The 20,417-nt window shown below is 46.4% G+C and overlaps 1 protein-coding gene across 1 annotated transcript in view; it reads left to right on the forward strand.

Moving 5' to 3' along the window:
- Nucleotides 1-20,417, forward strand: part of LOC139541691 (gamma-aminobutyric acid receptor subunit gamma-3) — a 440,844-nt gene that overhangs the window by 106,302 nt on the left and 314,125 nt on the right. Inside the window, exon 3 of the mRNA XM_071346627.1 lies at nucleotides 18,789-18,856. Coding sequence (XP_071202728.1) covers nucleotides 18,789-18,856 — 68 coding nt within the window. The remainder of the gene's footprint in view (nucleotides 1-18,788; nucleotides 18,857-20,417) is intronic.

Genomic DNA, 20,417 nt, shown 5'->3' on the forward strand with positions numbered 1-20,417 from the left:
TCTGTCTGGAACTCTAATGGCCAGGGGCTGAATGTCTGTCTGGAACTCTAATGGCCAGGGGCTGAATGTCTGTCTGGAACTCTAATGGCGAGGGGCTGAATGTCTGTCTGGAACTCTAATGGCGAGGGGCTGAATGTCTGTCTGGAACTCTAATGGCGAGGGGCTGAATGTCTGTCTGGAACTCTAATGGCGAGGGGCTGAATGTCTGTCTGGAACTCTAATGGCGAGGAGCTGAATGTCTGTCTGGAACTCTAATGGCGAGGGGCTGAATGTCTGTCTGGAACTCTAATGGCGAGGGGCTGAATGTCTGTCTGGAACTCTAATGGCGAGGGGCTGAATGTCTGTCTGGAACTCTAATGGCGAGGGGCTGAATGTCTGTCTGGAACTCTAATGGCGAGGAGCTGAATGTCTGTCTGGAACTCTAATGGCGAGGAGCTGAATGTCTGTCTGGAACTCTAATGGCGAGGGGCTGAATGTGTGTCTGGAACTCTAATGGCGAGGGGCTGAATGTCTGTCTGGAACTCTAATGGCGAGGGGCTGAATGTCTGTCTGGAACTCTAATGGCGAGGGGCTGAATGTCTGTCTGGAACTCTAATGGCGAGGGGCTGAATGTCTGTCTGGAACTCTAATGGCGAGGGGCTGAATGTCTGTCTGGAACTCTAATGGCGAGGGGCTGAATGTCTGTCTGGAACTCTAATGGCGAGGGGCTGAATGTCTGTCTGGAACTCTAATGGCGAGGGGCTGAATGTCTGTCTGGAACTCTAATGGCGAGGGGCTGAATGTCTGTCTGGAACTCTAATGGCGACGGGGCTGAATGTCTGTCTGGAACTCTAATGGCGAGGGGCTGAATGTCTGTCTGGAACTCTAATGGCGAGGGGCTGAATGTCTGTCTGGAACTCTAATGGCGAGGGGCTGAATGTCTGTCTGGAACTCTAATGGCGAGGGGCTGAATGTCTGTCTGGAACTCTAATGGCGAGGGGCTGAATGTCTGTCTGGAACTCTAATGGCGAGGGGCTGAATGTCTGTCTGGAACTCTAATGGCGAGGGGCTGAATGTCTGTCTGGAACTCTAATGGCGAGGGGCTGAATGTCTGTCTGGAACTCTAATGGCGAGGGGCTGAATGTCTGTCTGGAACGTCTAATGGCGAGGGGCTGAATGTCTGTCTGGAACTCTAATGGCGAGGGGCTGAATGTCTGTCTGGAACTCTAATGGCGAGGGGCTGAATGTCTGTTTGGAACTCTAATGGCGAGGGGCTGAATGTCTGTCTGGAACTCTAATGGCGAGGGGTTGAATGTCTGTCTGGAACTCTAATGGCGAGGGGCTGAATGTCTGTCTGGAACTCTAATGGCGAGGGGCTGAATGTCTGTCTGGAACTCTAATGGCGAGGGGCTGAATGTCTGTCTGGAACTCTAATGGCGAGGGGCTGAATGTCTGTCGGGAACTCTAATGGCGAGGCGCTGAATGTCTGTTTGGAACTCTAATGGAGAGGAGCAGAATGTCTGTCTGGAACTGTAATGGCGAGGAGCTGAATGTCTGTCTGGAGCTGTAATGGCGAGGAGCTGAATGTCTGTCTGGAGCTGTAATGGCGAGGAGCTGAATGTCTGTCTGGAGCTGAATGTCTGTCTGGAACTCTAATGGCGAGGTGCTGAATGTCTTTGTCTGGATCTCTAATGGCGAGGAGCTGAATGTCTGTCTGGATCTCTAATGGCGAGGTGCTGAATGTCTTTGTCTGGATCTCTAATGGCGAGGAGCTGAATGTCTGTCTGGATCTCTAATGGCGAGGTGCTGAATGTCTTTGTCTGGAACTGTAATTGCTAGGGGGAACTGTGAAGAGACACACACACACACACACAGACACAGAAAAATATACACATGATAATACACGCACTCTAGACACACACGCGAATGGAGGATGTTGTGTTATAGATATGTGGTAGTAGAGTAGTGGTCTGAGGTAACACACTTAATGTATTGTAGATATGTGGTAGTAGAGTAGTGGTCTGAGGGAACACACTTAATGTAATGTAGATATGTGGTAGTAGTGGTCTGAGGTAACACACTTAATGTATTGTAGATATGTGGTAGTAGTGGTCTGAGGTAACACACTTAATGTATTGTAGATATTTGGTAGTAGAGTAGTGGTCTGAGGTAACACACTTAATGTATTGTAGATATGTGGTAGTAGAGTAGTGGTTGTCAACTCGGGGATTCGATTTAGAAAACCTTTTGGTTACTGGCCCAATGCTCTAACCACAAGGCTACCTGCCGCCCCATGTAACAGTAGACCTGACATGTAGACCTGACATGTAACAGTAGACCTGACATGTAACAGTAGACCTGGCATGTAGACCTGACATGTAATAGTAGACCTGACATGTAACAGTAGACCTGGCATGTAACAGTAGACCTGACATGTAACAGTAGACCTGACATGTAACAGTAGACCTGACATGTAACAGTAGACCTGACATGTAATAGTAGACCTGACATGTAACAGTAGACCTGACATGTAACAGTAGACCTGCCATGTAACAGTAGACCTGACATGTAACAGTAGACCTGACATGTAACAGTAGACCTGACATGTAGACCTGACATGTAACAGTAGACCTGACATGTAGACCTGACATGTAACAGTAGACCTGACATGTAACAGTAGACCTGACATGTAGACCTGACATGTAGACCTGACATGTAGACCTGACATGTAACAGTAGACCTGACATGTAGACCTGACATGTAAAAGTAGACCTGACATGTAGACCTGACATGTAACAGTAGACCTGACATATAAAAGTAGACCTGACATGTAGACCTGACATGTAACAATAGACCTGACATGTAACAGCAGACCTGACATGTAACAGTAGACCTGACATGTAACAGTAGACCTGACATGTAACAGTAGACCTGACATGTAACAGTAGACCTGACATGTAGACCTGACATGTAACAGTAGACCTGACATGTAGACCTGACATGTAACAGTAGACCTGACATGTAACAGTAGACCTAACATGTAACAGTAGACCTGACATGTAGACCTGACATGTAACAGTAGACCTGACATGTAACAGTAGACCTGACATGTAGACCTGGCATGTAACAGTAGACCTGACATGTAACAGTAGACCTGACGTGTAACAGTAGACCTGACATGTAACAGTAGACCTGACATGTAGACCTGACATGTAGACCTGACATGTAACAGTAGACCTGACATGTAACAGTAGACCTGACATGTAGACCTGACATGTAACAGTAGACCTGACATGTAACAGTAGACCTGACATGTAACAGTAGACCTGACATGTAACAGTAGACCTGACATGTAACAGTAGACCTGACATGTAACAGTAGACCTGACGTGTTGACCTGACATGTAACAATAGACCTGACATGTAGACCTGACATGTAACAGTAGACCTGACATGTAACAGTAGACCTGACATGTAACAGTAGACCTGAAATGTAACAGTAGACCTGACATGTAACAGTAGACCTGACATGTAGACCTGACATGTAACAGTAGACCTGACATGTAACAGTAGACCTGACGTGTTGACCTGACATGTAACAATAGACCTGACATATAGCAGTAGACCTGACGTGTTCACCTGATATGTAACAATAGACCTGACATATAGCATTAGACCTGACGTGTAACAGTAGACCTGATTTGTTGACCTGACATGTAACAGTAGACCTGACATATAGCAGTAGACCTGACGTGTAACAGTAGACCTGATTTGTTGACCTGACATGTAACAGTAGACCTGACAGGAACAGTGGTTCCTCCTCTAAAAGTTGTGTCATACTGCAGTACACCTTGCGTGCTGCTGCAGCATTCTGTGGCACGTTATGCAATTGTCAGCCATTTTTTCTGTTACTACAAGTAATTGCTAGTTGGACCACCAGAGGATATCTTTGAGAAGCATTTGATAGTCTTCCATTTTGCAGACACGCGGAAGACCGGGGTTCAATCCCCCAACAGGGAGGAAGGAGTAGACTCTCCTTGTAAATAAGAATGAGTTCTTAAACTGATTCCATATGTGTTATTTCATAGTTTTGATGTCTTCCCTATTATTCTACAATGTAGGAAATAGTACAAATCTAGAAAAGTCCTGGAAATAGTAGGTGTGTCCAAACTTTTGACTGGTACTTGCATATTTAATTTGATTAATAATATGGTGTTTCTATTCCATGAAAAAGCAAAACTATCTGGGTAAATTCAGACAGTTTCGCTCTCGGAGCGCACACTGGACGTTTGGGCCGAAGCACCCGAGCTAACGTCGGCTAGCTTGCTAGCTACTTCCAGAGGCAAATGAGACCACTGACCATTTGACTCCCCCTAGCAGAGCTGGTTAGGCAGTTTTCGTGTTATCCAGAGCGTTGGGGACTGTAACTGTGCTGCTTGAAATCATTTACTTACGCTTTTTTGCCAACGTTTACTGACACCGGCCATATTCAACGAGTGTTGAGCGCTCATAAATACATTTTTCCTCGAATTTACGAAAGCACCCGAAAGTCCATTGAGAAAGCACTCCGACTACACCATTTAGCGAAGCTAAGAATGACGGGAATAATCAAGTCAATAAACGTTGGGTAGTTAGATAGCCTATAGTTAATATACTGGCAAGTTTGATGTATAACTACTAAAGTGCTATATGTTATGTGGTTCGTAAGGACAGCGTAGCTAACTAATTGTCAGCCAACATAACGTGTAAGGTAACTTATTTGAAAAGTGATTTGTTTATTACATTGAGTAGCAAGCTACCGTGAGGACGCTCTCTATCGACTGCGGCTTGAACATGCTTTTGGTGCACTGTGGATAGATAGCTGGACTTCGGGCAAGAAGTTTGAGGGTTTGAAACCTGCTCCCTTCTTGTTTCATTTGAAGTCGTGCACAATTATCAGTTCATTATTTGGTATATTTTGCCCATTCATTGTCAGTTAGGAACAGTAGTGCATTGGGACCCATAATCAACGCTCTAACTCCCCCTTGGTCGTTAAGGCAAATCTGGTCTGTGATAGGAAGGTTTTTTTTCATACCTAGCTCGGCTAGACTATTCTTTAGTAAAGGTTGAATAGTCTATTGTTCAGCTATAAGCCCCCCTCCCCAACTTTCAACAAACAGATTTATTTTTGGCGAGAGCAAAACCTTTTTATTTTCAAGTCAAGAATATTTTTTGGGAAAGCAACTTTTTTTTCATTTTCAATCAAAAATATTTTTTTGCCATCAAATATTTTGTAATAGAGCGCAAAACTTTATGCATTTTATTCCCCAAAAATATTTTGAGAACAAAAAATATATTTGAAAACAAAACTTTTTTTGAGTGTCAGTTTGGCTACCACCAATACTGTTCAGCCTTTCTTTCCAACACAAAGGAAGTCATATCGGACACCTACGAAGAAGGACTGTGTGATGATGGCATCTCAGGTAAGCAGCACTGGCTGTTCTTCCGTCCAACTTTTACATAGCTAGTAGTTAGCTCCTACGATTCAGTGTCGGTTCATAACATTGTACTATATTACATAGATACATACCATAGAATGATAAATCATGCAATTATTATTCTCAAGCTAGCCAAAAGCATTTAGCTACGAACGCCTGTTCTCACCATTTTCAGTTGAATTAATCTAACTTTCTTTCATGGCATCTCATAAGCAGGCCATGTCCTATTAGTTTCATATTCGATATATAATCATATTTCATGACAGTGTTAACGGTTAGCTTTGTTTACAGAAGGATGAAGGAACACAATATGTCTGTCAGGGAATGCTATTCTGATATGTCAGATGAAGAGTTCGACCAGAAAGTCAGCGCCATTAAGTCAAGGATGCCCCATGCTGGCTTTAGAATGGTCAAAGGAAGTCTCAGAGCAATGGGCCATCGTACAATGGCGAAGAGTTAGGGAGTCTTTGCAGCGTGTAGATGGTGCAGGTATCATTGTCAGAATGATCCAGCTTCGTTGCATTGCTCGGCAAAAATACTCTGTTCCTGATCCCCTGTCTCTCGTCCATTTTGATACAAATCATAAATTGATAAGGTACTAAGATGTATAAAGTCTCCATCAAATCTAAGAAGTTATTTTAAATTTTTAAATTCATATTTATTTCTAGACAAATGTTTAATGATGTACGAAACTGGAGATTCCTGACATTTAATCCGAATAAAAATGTCCTGTCTTAGGTCAGTTAGGATCACCACTTTATTTTAAGAATGTGAAATGTCAGAATAATAGTAGAGAGAATTATTTATTTCAGCTTTTATTTCTTTCATCACATTCCCAGTGGGTCAGAAGTTTACATACACTCAATTAGTATTTGGTAGCATTGCCTTCCCACAATAAGTTGGGTGAATTTTGGCCCATTCCTCCTGACAGAGCTGGTGTAACGGAGTCAGGTTTGTATGTCTCCTTGCTCTCACACGCTTTTTCAGTTCTGCCCACAAATGTTCTATGGGATTGAGGTCAGGGCTTTGTGATGGCCACTCCAATACCTTGACTTTATTGTCCTTAAGCCATTTTGCCACAACTTTGGAAGTATGCTTGGGGTCAATGTCCATTTGGAAGACCCATTTGCGACCAAGCTTTAACTTCCTGACTGATGTCTTGAGATGTTGCTTCAATATATCCACATAATTTCCCTTCCTCATGATGTCATCTATTTTGTGAAGTTCACCAGTCCCTCCTACAGCAAAGCACCCCCACAACATGATGCTGCCACCCCCGTGCTTCACGGTTGGGATGGTGTTCTTCAGCTTGCAAGCCTCATTATGGCCAAACAGTTCTATTTTTGTTTCATCAGACCAGAGGACATTTCTCCAAAAAGTACGATCTTTGTCACCATGTGCAGTTGCAAACCGTAGTCTGGCTTTTTTGGGCGGTTTTGGAGCAGTAGCTTCTTCCCTGCTGAGCGGACTTTCAGGTTACGTCAATATAGGACTCGTTTAACTATGGATATAGATACCTTTGTACCTGTTTTCTCCAGCGTCTTCACAAGGTCCTTTGCTGTTGTTCTGGGATTGATTTGCACTTTTCGCACCAAAGTACGTTCATCTCTAGGAGACAGAATGCATCTCCTTCCTGAGCGGTATGACAGCTGCGTGGTCCCATGGTGTTGATACTTGCACACTATTGTTTGTACAGATGAACGTGGTACCTTCATGCATTTGGAAATTGCTCCCAAGGATGAACCAGACTTGTGGAGGTCTACAATTTTTTTTCTGAGGTCTTGGCTGATTTCTTTTGATTTTCCCATGATGTCAAGCGAAGAGGCGCTGAGTTTGAAGGTAGGTCTTGAAATACATCCACAGGTACACCCCCAACTGATTCAAATGATGTCAATTATGTCACGATCGTCTTGAGGATAATGAGTGGACCAAGGCGCAGCGTGTGAAAAATACATCTTATTTTATTTGGAAGACAAAAACGAACGAAAACAAAACAACAAACAGACGAACGTGAAGCTATAAAAGACTAAGTGCTAACATGCAACATAGACATAGACAATTACCCACAAAAGCCTACTGCCTATGGCTGCCTTAAATATGGCTCCCAATCAGAGACAATGAATGACAGCTGTCTCTGATTGAGAACCATTCAGGCAACCATAGACATACCTAGACACCTACACTCAAACACAAACCCATCTACTCTACCTAAACCCCCTATACCATACAACCACCCAAGACGAGACAAAAACACACAAACATCCCCCCTGTCAAACCCTGACCTAACCAAACTATTAAAGAAAACAAAGATAACAAAGGCCAGGGCGTGACAGTACCCCCCCCCCCAAAGGTGCGGACTCCGGCCGCAAAACCTGACACAAAAGGGGAGGGTCCGGGGTGGGCCTTATTATGGCGGCGGCTCGGGTGCGGGACGTGGCCCCCACTCCACCATTGTCAATACCCGCTTTGGTGGCTCTGGTAGATCCTGGCTGACTGGCGGCTCTGGAAGATCCTGGCTGACTGGCGGCTCTGGCAGATCCTGGCTGACTGGCGGCTCTGGCAGATCCTGGCTGACTGGCGGCTCTGGCTGGCGGCTCTGGCAGATCCTGGCTGGCTGACGGCTCTGGCTGGTCATGGCTGGCTGACGGCTCTGGCTGGTCATGGCTGGCTGACGGCTCTGGCTGGTCATGGCTGGATGACGGCTCTGGCTGGTCATGGCTGGATGACGGCTCTGGCTGGTCATGGCTGGATGACGGCTCTGGCTGGTCATGGCTGGCTGACGGCTCTGGCTGGTCATGGCTGGCTGACGGCTCTGGCTGGTCATGGCTGGCTGACGGCTCTGGCTGGTCATGGCTGGATGACGGCTCTGGCTGCTCCTGTCTGGCGTAAGGCTCTGGCTGCTCCTGTCTGGCGGAAGGCTCTGGCTGCTCCTGTCTGGCGGAAGGCTCTTGCTGCTCCTGTCTGGCGGACGGCTCTAGCGGCTCCTGTCTGGCGGAAGGCTCTGGCGGCTCCTGTCTGGCGGACGGCTCTAGCGGCTCCTGACTGACGGACGGCTCTGAAGGCTCAGGACAGACGGGCGGCTCTGAAGGCTCAGGACAGACGGGCGGCTTTGAAGGCTCAGGACAGACGGGCGGCTTTGAAGGCTCAGGACAGACGAGCGCCTTTGAAGGCTCAGTACAGACGGGCAGCGCAGGCGGCGCTTGGCAGATGGACAGCTCAGATGGCATTGGGCAGACGGGCAGTTCATGCGCCGCTGGGCAGACGGCAGATTCTGGCCGGCTGAGGCGCACTGTAGGCCTGGTGCGTGGTACCGGAACTGGAGGTACCGGGCTAAGGACACGCACCTTCAGGCTAGTGCTGGGAGCAGCAACAGGACGCACAGGACTCTGGAGACGCACAGGAGGCTTGGTGCGTGGTGTAGGCACTGGTGGTAATGGGCTGGAGACACGCACCACAGGGCTAGTGCGTGGAGGAGGAACAGGGCTCTGGAGACGCACTGGAAGCCTGGTGCGTGGTGTAGGCACAGGTGGTACTGGGCTGGGGCGGGGAGGTGGCGCCGGATATACCGGACCGTGCAGGCGTACTGGCTCCCTTGAGCACTGAGCCTGCCCAACCTTACCTGGTTGAATGCTCCCCGTAGCCCGACCAGGCCCGGGCTGTGTTGGCGAACCGGGGACACCATGCGTAAGGCTGGTGCCATGTATGCCGGCCCGAGGAGACGCACTGGAGGCCAGACGCATTGAGCCGGCTTCATGGCACCTGGCTCAATGCCCAATCTAGCCCTGCCAGTGCGGGGAGGTGGAATAACCCGCACCGGGCTATGCACACGTACAGGAGACACCATGCACTCTACCGCATAACACGGTGTCTGCCCGTACTCTCGCACTCCACGATAAGCATAGGGAGTTGGCGCAGGTCTCCTACCTGACTTCGCCACACTCCGTTGTATCCCCCCCCCAAGAAATGTTTGGGTTTGACTCGCGGGTTTCCAGCCTTGCTTCCGTGCTGCCTCCTCATATCGCCTCCTCTCGGCTTTAGCTACCTCCAGCTCTTCACGAGGGAGGCGATATTCTCCCGGTTGTGCCCAAGGTCCCTTACCATCCAGTATCTCCTCCCAAATCCATGAATCCTGTGTATGTTCCTGCTGCCGCTTATCACGCTGCTTGGTCCTTGTTTGGTGGGTAATTCTGTCACGATCGTCTTGAGGATAATGAGTGGACCAAGGCGCAGCGTGTGAAAAATACATCTTCTTTTATTTGGAAGACAAAAACGAACGAAAACAAAACAACAAACAGACGAACGTGAAGCTATAAAAGACTAAGTGCTAACATGCAACATAGACATAGACAATTACCCACAAAAGCCTACTGCCTATGGCTGCCTTAAATATGGCTCCCAATCAGAGACAATGAATGACAGCTGTCTCTGATTGAGAACCATTCAGGCAACCATAGACATACCTAGACACCTACACTCAAACACAAACCCATCTACTCTACCTAAACCCCCTATACCATACAACCACCCAAGACGAGACAAAAACACACAAACATCCCCCCTGTCACACCCTGACCTAACCAAACTATTAAAGAAAACAAAGATAACAAAGGCCAGGGCGTGACAAATTAGCCTATCAGAAGCTTCTAAAGCTATGACAACATTTTCTGGAATTTTCCAAGCTGTTTAAAGGCACAGTCAACTTAGTGTATGTAAACTTCTGACCCATTGGAATTGTGATGCAGTGAATTCTAAGTTAAATAATATGTCTGTAAAAATTGATGGGAAAATGACTTGTGTCATGCACAAAGTAGATGTCCTAACCGACTTGCCAAAACTATAGCTTGTTAAGAAGACATTTGTGGAGTGGTTGAAAAACTAGTTTTACTGACTCCAACCTAAGTGTATGTAAACTTCTGACTTCTTAAGCTCTCTGTGCTGTATTGACGTATCCTGAAAATGACATCTGCTGCTTTAGGTTGAACGGTCATATCTCAGTTATTGTTATCATATCTACAAAAAAAGAAGCTATTTTCTTTAATTTCAGAGAGCGAGCTGATCAAAGGGTCAAAAATGTAGATATTGCCAGATGTTCACTGTCTGAGGAACAGGACGTGGAAGCTTTATTGCTGGCAAAAGTGTCCATAACCAGAGGTAATTAAACTGTTCTGTGTTATTTTTCTCTCTTCCTCTCTGCCTGTCTTGTTGTACGGATACCTTGACCTGTCGAATTCTATCCACCTCTTCTGTGTGGGATATGTGTTTCTCCCTCGCCTGCGGGCAGATCTGCAGCATTTCACAGAGAGTTGAGAGTTGGAGTAATCACCCTTTAAGTACAGAGGCGAACCTAACACCTCACCAGCTGTGGCATATCGGAATGCTCCAAACACCTGTGAACATTTTTGTTTTAGCCTTGGCGCTACACAGCTGATTCAAATGATGAAGTCATCAAGCTGTAAGTGGTATTTATGTCTAATAATGACAATATCTTCTATTGTTTGTCCTCATGTGTCTGTTTTTCAGCCTTAAGTACTCTTTGGCCGCTTAGATAGAATACACATGATCATCTGATGATTTATCACTCCAGTGTTAATCTGCTAAATTGTAATTATTCGATTTATTGCCTACCTCCTCATGCCTTTTGCACACATTGTATATAGATTCTCTTTTTTCTACTATGTTATTGACTTGTTTATTGTTTACTCCATGTGTAACTCTGTGTTGTTGTCTGTTCACACTGCTATGCTTTATCTTGGCCAGGTCGCAGTTGCAAATGAGAACTTGTTCTCAACTAGCCTACCTGGTTAAATAAAGGTGAAAAAAAAAGGGAAAAAAAGTGTGGACACCAGGTGAGACCACACACACAATAACAGTCTCTCTCCTTCACTTCATCCCTCTCCCCCTTCTCCCTAAATCCTCTACGTGTAGGTTATATCAGCTGTGTCGGTGAACCCCTCCCGTATCTGAACTGGCTGACAGAGGGCACAGCATGATCATAGGTGAGAGGTCAGGTCAACAGGAGGTTTATATTATACAGGAAGTATTATTAAAGAGATGCTTTACATTGAAATACAGATAGAGATGTAGTTGTCCCAGAGTTAATTATCCAAGGTCAGTTTTGCATTTCACCTCCTGATGATTATGATGACTGACTGTGTTAGAATAATAAAAAAACAAGGCTTAATCATGCTCTCTCTCTATCCATCTGTCTCTCGTCTGCAGGCATGTTTTGATGTGAGAGAGGAAGCCAGTCCCGTCATCGCCACCTCACCCGCTCTTAAGATAACCTTCGGGCCAACTGGTGACCCAAGGCTGGTTAGGAGACACCGTTAGAGACGCTGTAATTGTGATGAACTGCGAGAATATTAGCGTAGCACTGTAATTCATTAATCATATGCCTCTGTTCTTACCTCTTTTCCCTTTCTGTCTTCTACACCTCTCCCCACCCCTCATTCTTCCTTGTCTTATAATGCACACCATATGTGCATTGAAGTACAGATTTAACTTTTATTTATAAAATAATATTACAATTATCATAATTATAATGCATTTATTATGTAATTATAACACCTGGATAATGAACTTTTTTCAATAAAGCGTTTCACATTCTCCACTGGTTGAAATTAAGTATCTCATTGAAATGCTATCCTGTGTCTTCAGATTAATGCAGATGAAGGGAGTTAGATATGCATCGTTTTTTGAAGAGTATAATTGTAATACATACATGCAGACACAGCATGATTCAAAGAATGGAGTTTGATACACCTGGTATTGAATATGACTGAAAAAGAATGTCTCACAGAGATTCATACCTGAACCACACCTGTATTTACCAAGGAGGAGTACATGAGTGACTATATTCATTGTACAGGCTACAATGTGGGAATATCATGCGTGGTAATAACTACAGTACATGTATACAGGACTTGCATCCTTGGCACAATAAAGTTATTATATTCTACTCAATCCATAGGCTTCATTATTGCCATTCAGACTTGAAGATGATACAACAACTATGATAGCTGAGGTTCATAGGTTGGTATGAATATTAGTTCAGAACCTAACGTTTTAGGGTCCATACACAGATCGGCTACATACTGTAGCTAGCTACACATCCATAGGCATACAGTTATGTTTTATCCTCCACTACACAATAATCAAGTAAATAGGTAGCTAGCTATGTTACTTCAGCTGCTTTGCACGGCAAGGCAAGCATAAACAATTGTACATGGCAGTAAATGCTTTAGCTAGCTAGATTCTTTACATCCACTGTTTCCCAAGACGGCAGCCTGGTTTGCTGGTTTTCTCAGGAGTCCCTAACACATTAAACAACACGAATTACAATGTCATACTGTACTCATGTCATAACACCAGCTAGCTACCTGGCTAATGTTAGCTAGTCAGTTAACTTGCTAAATCATGATTTTCGTAAATTAACTTTATTACATTTACATTTAAGTCATTTAGCAGACGCTCTTATCCAGAGCGACTTACAAGTTGGTGCATTCACCTTATGATGTCCAGTGGAACAACCACTTTACAATAGTGCATCTAACTCTAAGGGGGAGGGGGGGGGGGGGGGTTAGAAGGATTACTTTATCCTATCCTAGGTATTCCTTAAAGAGGTGGGGTTTCAGGTGTCTCCGGAAGGTGGTGATTGATTCCGCTGACCTGGCGTCGTGGGGGAGTTTGTTCCACCATTGGGGGGCCAGAGCAGCGAACAGTTTTGACTGGGCTGAGCGGGAGCTGTACTTCCTCAGAGGTAGGGAGGCGAGCAGGCCAGAGGTGGATGAACGCAGTGCCCTTGTTTGGGTGTAGGGCCTGATCAGAGCCTGAAGGTACGGAGGTGCCGTTCCCCTCACAGCTCCGTAGGCAAGCACCATGGTCTTGTAGCGGATGCGAGCTTCAACTGGAAGCCAGTGGAGAGAGCGGAGGAGCGGGGTGACGTGAGAGAACTTGGGAAGGTTGAACACCAGACGGGCTGCGGCGTTCTGGATGAGTTGTAGGGGTTTAATCGCACAGGCAGGGAGCCCAGCCAACAGCGAGTTGCAGTAATCCAGACGGGAGATGACAAGTGCCTGGATTAGGACCTGCGCCGCTTCCTGTGTGAGGCAGGGTCGTACTCTGCGAATGTTGTAGACCATGAACCTACAGGAACGGGTCACCGCCTTGATGTTGGTTGAGAACGACAGGGTGTTGTCCAGGATCACGCCAAGGTTCTTAGCGCTCTGGGAGGAGGACACAATGGAGTTGTCAACCGTGATGGCAAGATCATGGAACGGGCAGTCCTTCCCCGGGAGGAAGAGCAGCTCCGTCTTGCCGAGGTTCAGCTTGAGGTGGTGATCCGTCATCCACACTGATATGTCTGCCAGACATGCAGAGATGCGATTCGCCACCTGGTTATCAGAAGGGGGAAAGGAGAAGATTAATTGTGTGTCGTCTGCATAGCAATGATAGGAGAGACCATGTGAGGATATGACAGAGCCAAGTGACTTGGTGTATAGCGAGAATAGGAGAGGGCCTAGAACAGAGCCCTGGGGGACACCAGTGGTGAGAGCACGTGGTGCGGAGACAGATTCTCGCCACGCCACCTGGTAGGAGCGACCTGTCAGGTAGGACGCAATCCAAGCGTGGGCCGCGCCGGAGATGCCCAACTCGGAGAGGGTGGAGAGGAGGATCTGATGGTTCACAGTATCAAAGGCAGCCGATAGGTCTAGAAGGATGAGAGCAGAGGAGAGAGAGTTAACTTTAGCAGTGCGGAGCGCCTCCGTTACACAGAGAAGAGCAGTCTCAGTTGAATGACTAGTCTTGAAACCTGACTGATTTGGATCAAGAAGGTCATTCTGAGAGAGATAGCAGGAGAGCTGGCCAAGGACGGCACGTTCGAGAGTTTTGGAGAGAAAAGAAAGAAGGGATACTGGTCTGTAGTTGTTGACATCAGAGGGATCGAGTGTAGGTTTTTTCAGAAGGGGTGCAACTCTCGCTCTCTTGAAGGCGGAAGGGACGTAGCCAGCGGTCAAGGATGAGTTGATGAGCGAGGTGAGGTAAGGGAGAAGGTCTCCGGAAATGGTCTGGAGAAGAGAGGAGGGGATAGGGTCAAGCGGGCAGGTTGTTGGGCGGCCGGCCGTCACAAGATGCGAGATTTCATCTGGAGAGAGAGGGGAGAAAGAGGTCAAAGCACAGGGTAGGACAGTGTGAGCAGAACCAGCGGTGTCGTTTGACTTAGCAAACGAGGATCGGATGTCGTCGACCTTCTTTTCAAAATGGTTGACGAAGTCATCCGCAGAGAGGGAGGAGGGGGGGGGAGGGGGAGGAGGATTCAGGAGGGAGGAGAAGGTGGCAAAGAGCTTCCTAGGGTTAGAGGCAGATGCTTGGAATTTAGAGTGGTAGAAAGTGGCTTTAGCAGCAGAGACAGAAGAGGAGAATGTAGAGAGGAGGGAGTGAAAGGATGCCAGGTCCGCAGGGAGGCGAGTTTTCCTCCATTTCCGCTCGGCTGCCCGGAGCCCTGTTCTGTGAGCTCGCAATGAGTCGTCGAGCCACGGAGCAGGAGGGGAGGACCGAGCCGGCCTGGAGGATAGGGGACATAGAGAGTCAAAGGATGTAGAAAGGGAGGAGAGGAGGGTTGAGGAGGCAGAATCCGGAGATAGGTTGGAGAAGGTTTGAGCAGAGGGAAGAGATGATAGGATGGAAGAGGAGAGAGTAGCGGGGGAGAGAGAGCGAAGGTTGGGACGGCGCGATACCATCCGAGTAGGGGCAGTGTGGGAAGTGTTGGATGAGAGCGAGAGGGAAAAGGATACAAGGTAGTGGTCAGAGACTTGGAGGGGAGTTGCAATGAGATTAGTGGAAGAACAGCATCTAGTAAAGATGAGGTCAAGCGTATTGTCTGCCTTGTGAGTAGGGGGGGAAGGTGAGAGGGTGAGGTCAAAAGAGGAGAGGAGTGGAAAGAAGGAGGCAGAGAGAAATGAGTCAAAGGTAGACGTGGGGAGGTTAAAGTCACCCAGAACTGTGAGAGGTGAGCCATCCTCAGGAAAGGAGCTTATCAAGGCGTCAAGCTCATTGATGAACTCTCCAAGGGAACCTGGGGGGCGATAAATGATAAGGATGTTAAGCTTGAAAGGGCTGGTAACTGTGACAGCATGGAATTCAAAGGAGGCGATAGACAGATGGGTCAGGGGAGAAAGAGAGAATGTCCACTTGGGAGAGATGAGGATCCCAGTGCCACCACCCCGCTGACCAGAAGCTCTCGGGGTGTGCGAGAACACGTGGGCAGACGAGGAGAGAGCAGTAGGAGTAGCAGTGTTATCTGTGGTAATCCATGTTTCCGTCAGTGCCAAGAAGTCGAGGCACTGGAGGGAAGCATAGGCTGAGATGAACTCTGCCTTGTTGGCCGCAGATCGGCAGTTCCAGAGGCTGCCGGAGACCTGGAACTCCACGTGGGTCGTGCGCGCTGGGACCACCAGGCAGCGGCCACGCGGTGTGAAGCGTTTGTATGGTCTGTGCAGAGAGGAGAGAAGAGGGATAGACAGACACATAGTTGACAGGCTACAGAAGAGGCTACGCTAATGCAAAGGAGATTGGAATGACAAGTGGACTACACGTCTCGAATGTTCAGAAAGTTAAACTTACGTTGCAAGAAATCTTATTGACTAAAAATGATACAGTGCTGCTGAAGTAGGCTAGCTAGCAGTGGCTGCGTTGTTGACTTAGTTAGAAAGTGTAGCTGGCTAGGTAGCCTCGGTAACTGGCTAGGTAACCTCGACAATTACTCAAAAACTACACAATTATCTTGACAGCAAAGACAACTATGTAGCTAGCTAACACTACACTAACCAAGTCGTTCCGTTGTAATGTAATAGTCTCTACAGTGCTGCTATTCGGTAGACGTTGGCTAGCTGTTGGCTAGCTAGCAGTGTTTCCTACGTTAAGGACGACAAATAGCTGGCTAGCTAACCTCGGTAAATCAAGATAATTACTGTAATCTACACAATTATCTTGGATACGAAGACAGCAAAGACAACTATGTAGCTAGCTAACACTACGCTAATCAAGTCGTTCCGTTGAATGTAATAGTTTCTACAGTGCTGCTATTCGGTAGACGTTGGCTAGCTGTTGGCTAGCTAGCAGTGTTTCCTACGTTAAGGACGACAAATAGCTGGCTAGCTAACCTCGGTAAATTAAGATAATCACTCTAAAACTACACACTCTAAACTACACAATTATCTTGGATACGAAGACAGCAAAGACAACTATGTAGCTAGCTAACACTACACTAATCAAGTCGTTCCGTTGAGTGTAATAGTTTCTACAGTGCTGCTATTCGGCAGCTTTATGACAACAAAAAATATGCACAATCGTTTGTCTCTACATTAACTAACATATTCCTCTCAATTGTACATTTTTAGCTTGACTCGTTATGACGTTATAATTACTTACATTTGCTTCCTCTGTAATGTTTTGTCAGCCATCTTTGCTGAAGGAAGTCACCAGAGACTGGTAGCTCGCGTCAAATTCGTCTTCATTGGAACCAATCAATATGATTGGTCAAATGAAAACCTTGTGACCCAAATGCATAATAGGTGCTCTAACTCCCCCTTGTGGTGGTCTGGAGCAATGAAGCCGTGACGCTGGATATCTCTAAGACCCGCGGTGTAACCTCACAACTTTTAAAGGAGGAACCACTGTAACAGTAGACCTGACATGTAACAGTAGACCTGCCATGTAACAGTAGACCTGACATGTAACAGTAGACCTGCCATGTAACAGTAGACCTGACATGTAACAGTAGACCTGACATGTAGACCTGACATGTAACAGTAGACCTGACATGTAACAGTAGACCTGACATGTAACAGTAGACCTGACATGTAACAGTAGACCTGACATGTAACAGTAGACCTGCCATGTAACAGTAGACCTGACATGTAACAGTAGACCTGACATGTAGACCTGACATGTAACAGTAGACCTGACATGTAACAATAGACCTGACATGTAGACCTGACATGTAACAGTAGACCTGACATGTAAAAGTAGACCTGACATGTAACAGTAGACCTGACATGTAGCAGTAGACTTGACATGTAACAGTAGACCTGACATGTAAAAGTAGACCTGACATGTAGACCTGACATGTAACAGTAGACCTGCCATGTAACACTAGACCTGACATGTAACAGTAGACCTGACATGTAACAGTAGATCTGAAGAATCTATATTGGGTAAGAGGTGCAGGTGTACTCCTGGTCTGTAAGATTATTGGGTCTGAAGTCCAGGTGTACACCTGGTCTGTAAGATTATTGGGTCTGAAGTCCAGGTGTAGACGTGGTTTGAATGAATGTTGAGGCTGGGATAGACTGTCTCATACAACTATCTCCATGGATTGACCTGGTTTATAAGATAATGTGGTTCAGGGATCCACAAGGCTTACACAGGTAATGGGTCTTGAAGGACGTTTACTGCCCATGCATACCCATTCTGGCAACACGTTTGTGGTAGGAAAAAAGTGAATGGGGATGGGGAAAATCTCCCTACTCTCCCTCCTCCCGCTGCTCTCCCTCCTCCCGCTGCGCTCGCAGCCTGCTCGCAGTCTACTTTGCCTTCTCACTGCTCTCCCTCTTCCCTCCTCTTCCTCCTCCCTGCTCTCGTTCCTCCTCTCGTTCCTCCCTCTTCCCTCCTCTTCCTCCTCCCTGCTCTCGTTCCTGCTCTCGTTCCTGCCTCTTCCCTCCTCTTCCTCCTTCCTGCTCTCGTTCCTCCCTCTTCCCTCCTCTTCCTCCTCCCTGCTCTCGTTCCTGCCTCCTCTTCCCTCCTCCCTGCTCTCAATTTTTTATTTAACCTTTATTTAATTAGGCAAGTCAGTTAATTAAGAACAAATTCTTATTTACAATGATGGCCTACCAAAAGGCAGAAGGCCTCCTGTCGGGGCCTCTACTTTCCCACCTCCCTGCTCTCTTCCCTACCTCCTCCCTACTGCCCCTTCCTCCCTACTCTCCCAGCTCTCCCTGCTCTCCCTCCTCCCTACTGCCCCTTCCTCCCTACTCTCCCAGCTCTCCCTGCTCTCCCTCCTCCCTACATACCATACAGTATATTGTCCATCATCGTTCCATAATTCTCCACAGATTAAAATATTGTCATCCTGTCAGTATGAGAGGAGGGGGCACGGCGGGGACGTGGTAAATTAATGAATTAACGAAAGTGTGAATGAATTAATAAGTGACCGTGTGAGTTATCGAATGCGTGTGTGAATGAAGGGATAAAGGAATGTGTGAATTAATTAATCAATGAATCAATTTGTGAATGAGTTTCATTGCTAAATCTTAAAATGCTCTTTCTTTTGCAGTTAAACCAACGGTCATAGATGTGGACATCTATGTGAACAGCATTGGACCTGTGTCATCCATAGATATGGTATGATAATAATTATATTAATAATCATTTGTTGTGCAGAATGCAGATTGAAATGTTGAGCCTGTACACACACACACACACACACATAAACACACACACACATAAACACACACACACATAAACACACACACACACACACACACACACACACACACACACACACACATAAACACACACACACATAAACACACACACACATAAACACACACACACACACACACACACACACACACACACACACACACACACACACACACACACACACACACACACACACACACACACACACACACACACACACACACACACACACACACACACACACACACACACACACACACACACACACACACACACACACACACACACACACACACACACACACACACACACACACACACACACACACACATAAACACACACACACACACACACTACAGCTCTGCTACCCAACCAGAGCCCGACAATATACATCGAGTTAGGGCCGGGTAGGGCCTGTTTTTTCATCCATAACGAGCTAGCGTATCATTTAAAAAATACTAAAATGACTTGATTTCTGGACCAGTGTCTGTTTGCTCTGCTGCACCAGCAGTGTACCTCTCCTGATGTGATGTAGTCTACAACATGTGTGTATCTGGTGGTTGTTGCTGATGCTAGTTACTAGTCGCAGTCGTCGCTATGGATACGGAAGAAGTGAAATTGAAACTCAAAATCCCAAATGACATTTTGGAAATCTTTTGATTTAGTTGCTGAAACTAAGATGCCCACTAGCCATGTGAAGTGTCGACCTCCCCCCTCGATTTTGAAATATGATGACCGAGGATACAGAGTCCGCCGCGCAACAGGAGGCAGTTACTGGCTAAAGTCAAATCAGGAATCACAAACAAATGTGTAGCTTTCTGTAGCAGAATATTAAGGCCTTTCACACAGTTCAAGGAAGTGGTTGTCTTGATTTAGCTCAGGAGCTAATAAACGTGGACTAGTCATGGCCGCATCCCCGTTGACACTGTGCTCCCTGACCCCACAAACCATATCACGGAGGTGCCACAAAAATGCTGCTGTAAAGAGGATTGAGGTGGTTGCCAATATTAACAAAGCAATAGCTGATGTAAATGACTTGGGGGGTGGATGGCCACATATATGTGGACCGACGATTATCGTAAGGTTAACTACATGGCAATAACCTGCCATTACATTGAGTTCCAGCTGAAAAGCAGAGTGCTAACGACAGCGATGTCCCCCCCCCCAGAAGATGACAAAACATAGTAAGATGAATAATGACTGTGCTTGGTTTTCGATCCGAAAAGGGGGGGGGGGACAAATCCATATTAATTCCCATGATTTTGGAATATGACGTTCAACGAGTAGGTGTCCACATACCTTTGATCATGTAGTATATTTGTACTGAATAGCCCACTGAAAAGTTTTTTGGGGTGGAGGCCGCCGTGCCGAAATAGTTAAAGTTTTGGATAGGCCTATTTAACCCGTAATTGGTTCTGAATAACAGTGGTGAAACACAGAATATATCCACAACAAACAGCAAACTCAAAACTCAAAGCAG

This window comes from Salvelinus alpinus, chromosome 16, assembly GCF_045679555.1.
Source record: "Salvelinus alpinus chromosome 16, SLU_Salpinus.1, whole genome shotgun sequence".
Taxonomy (NCBI): Eukaryota; Metazoa; Chordata; class Actinopteri; order Salmoniformes; family Salmonidae; genus Salvelinus; species Salvelinus alpinus.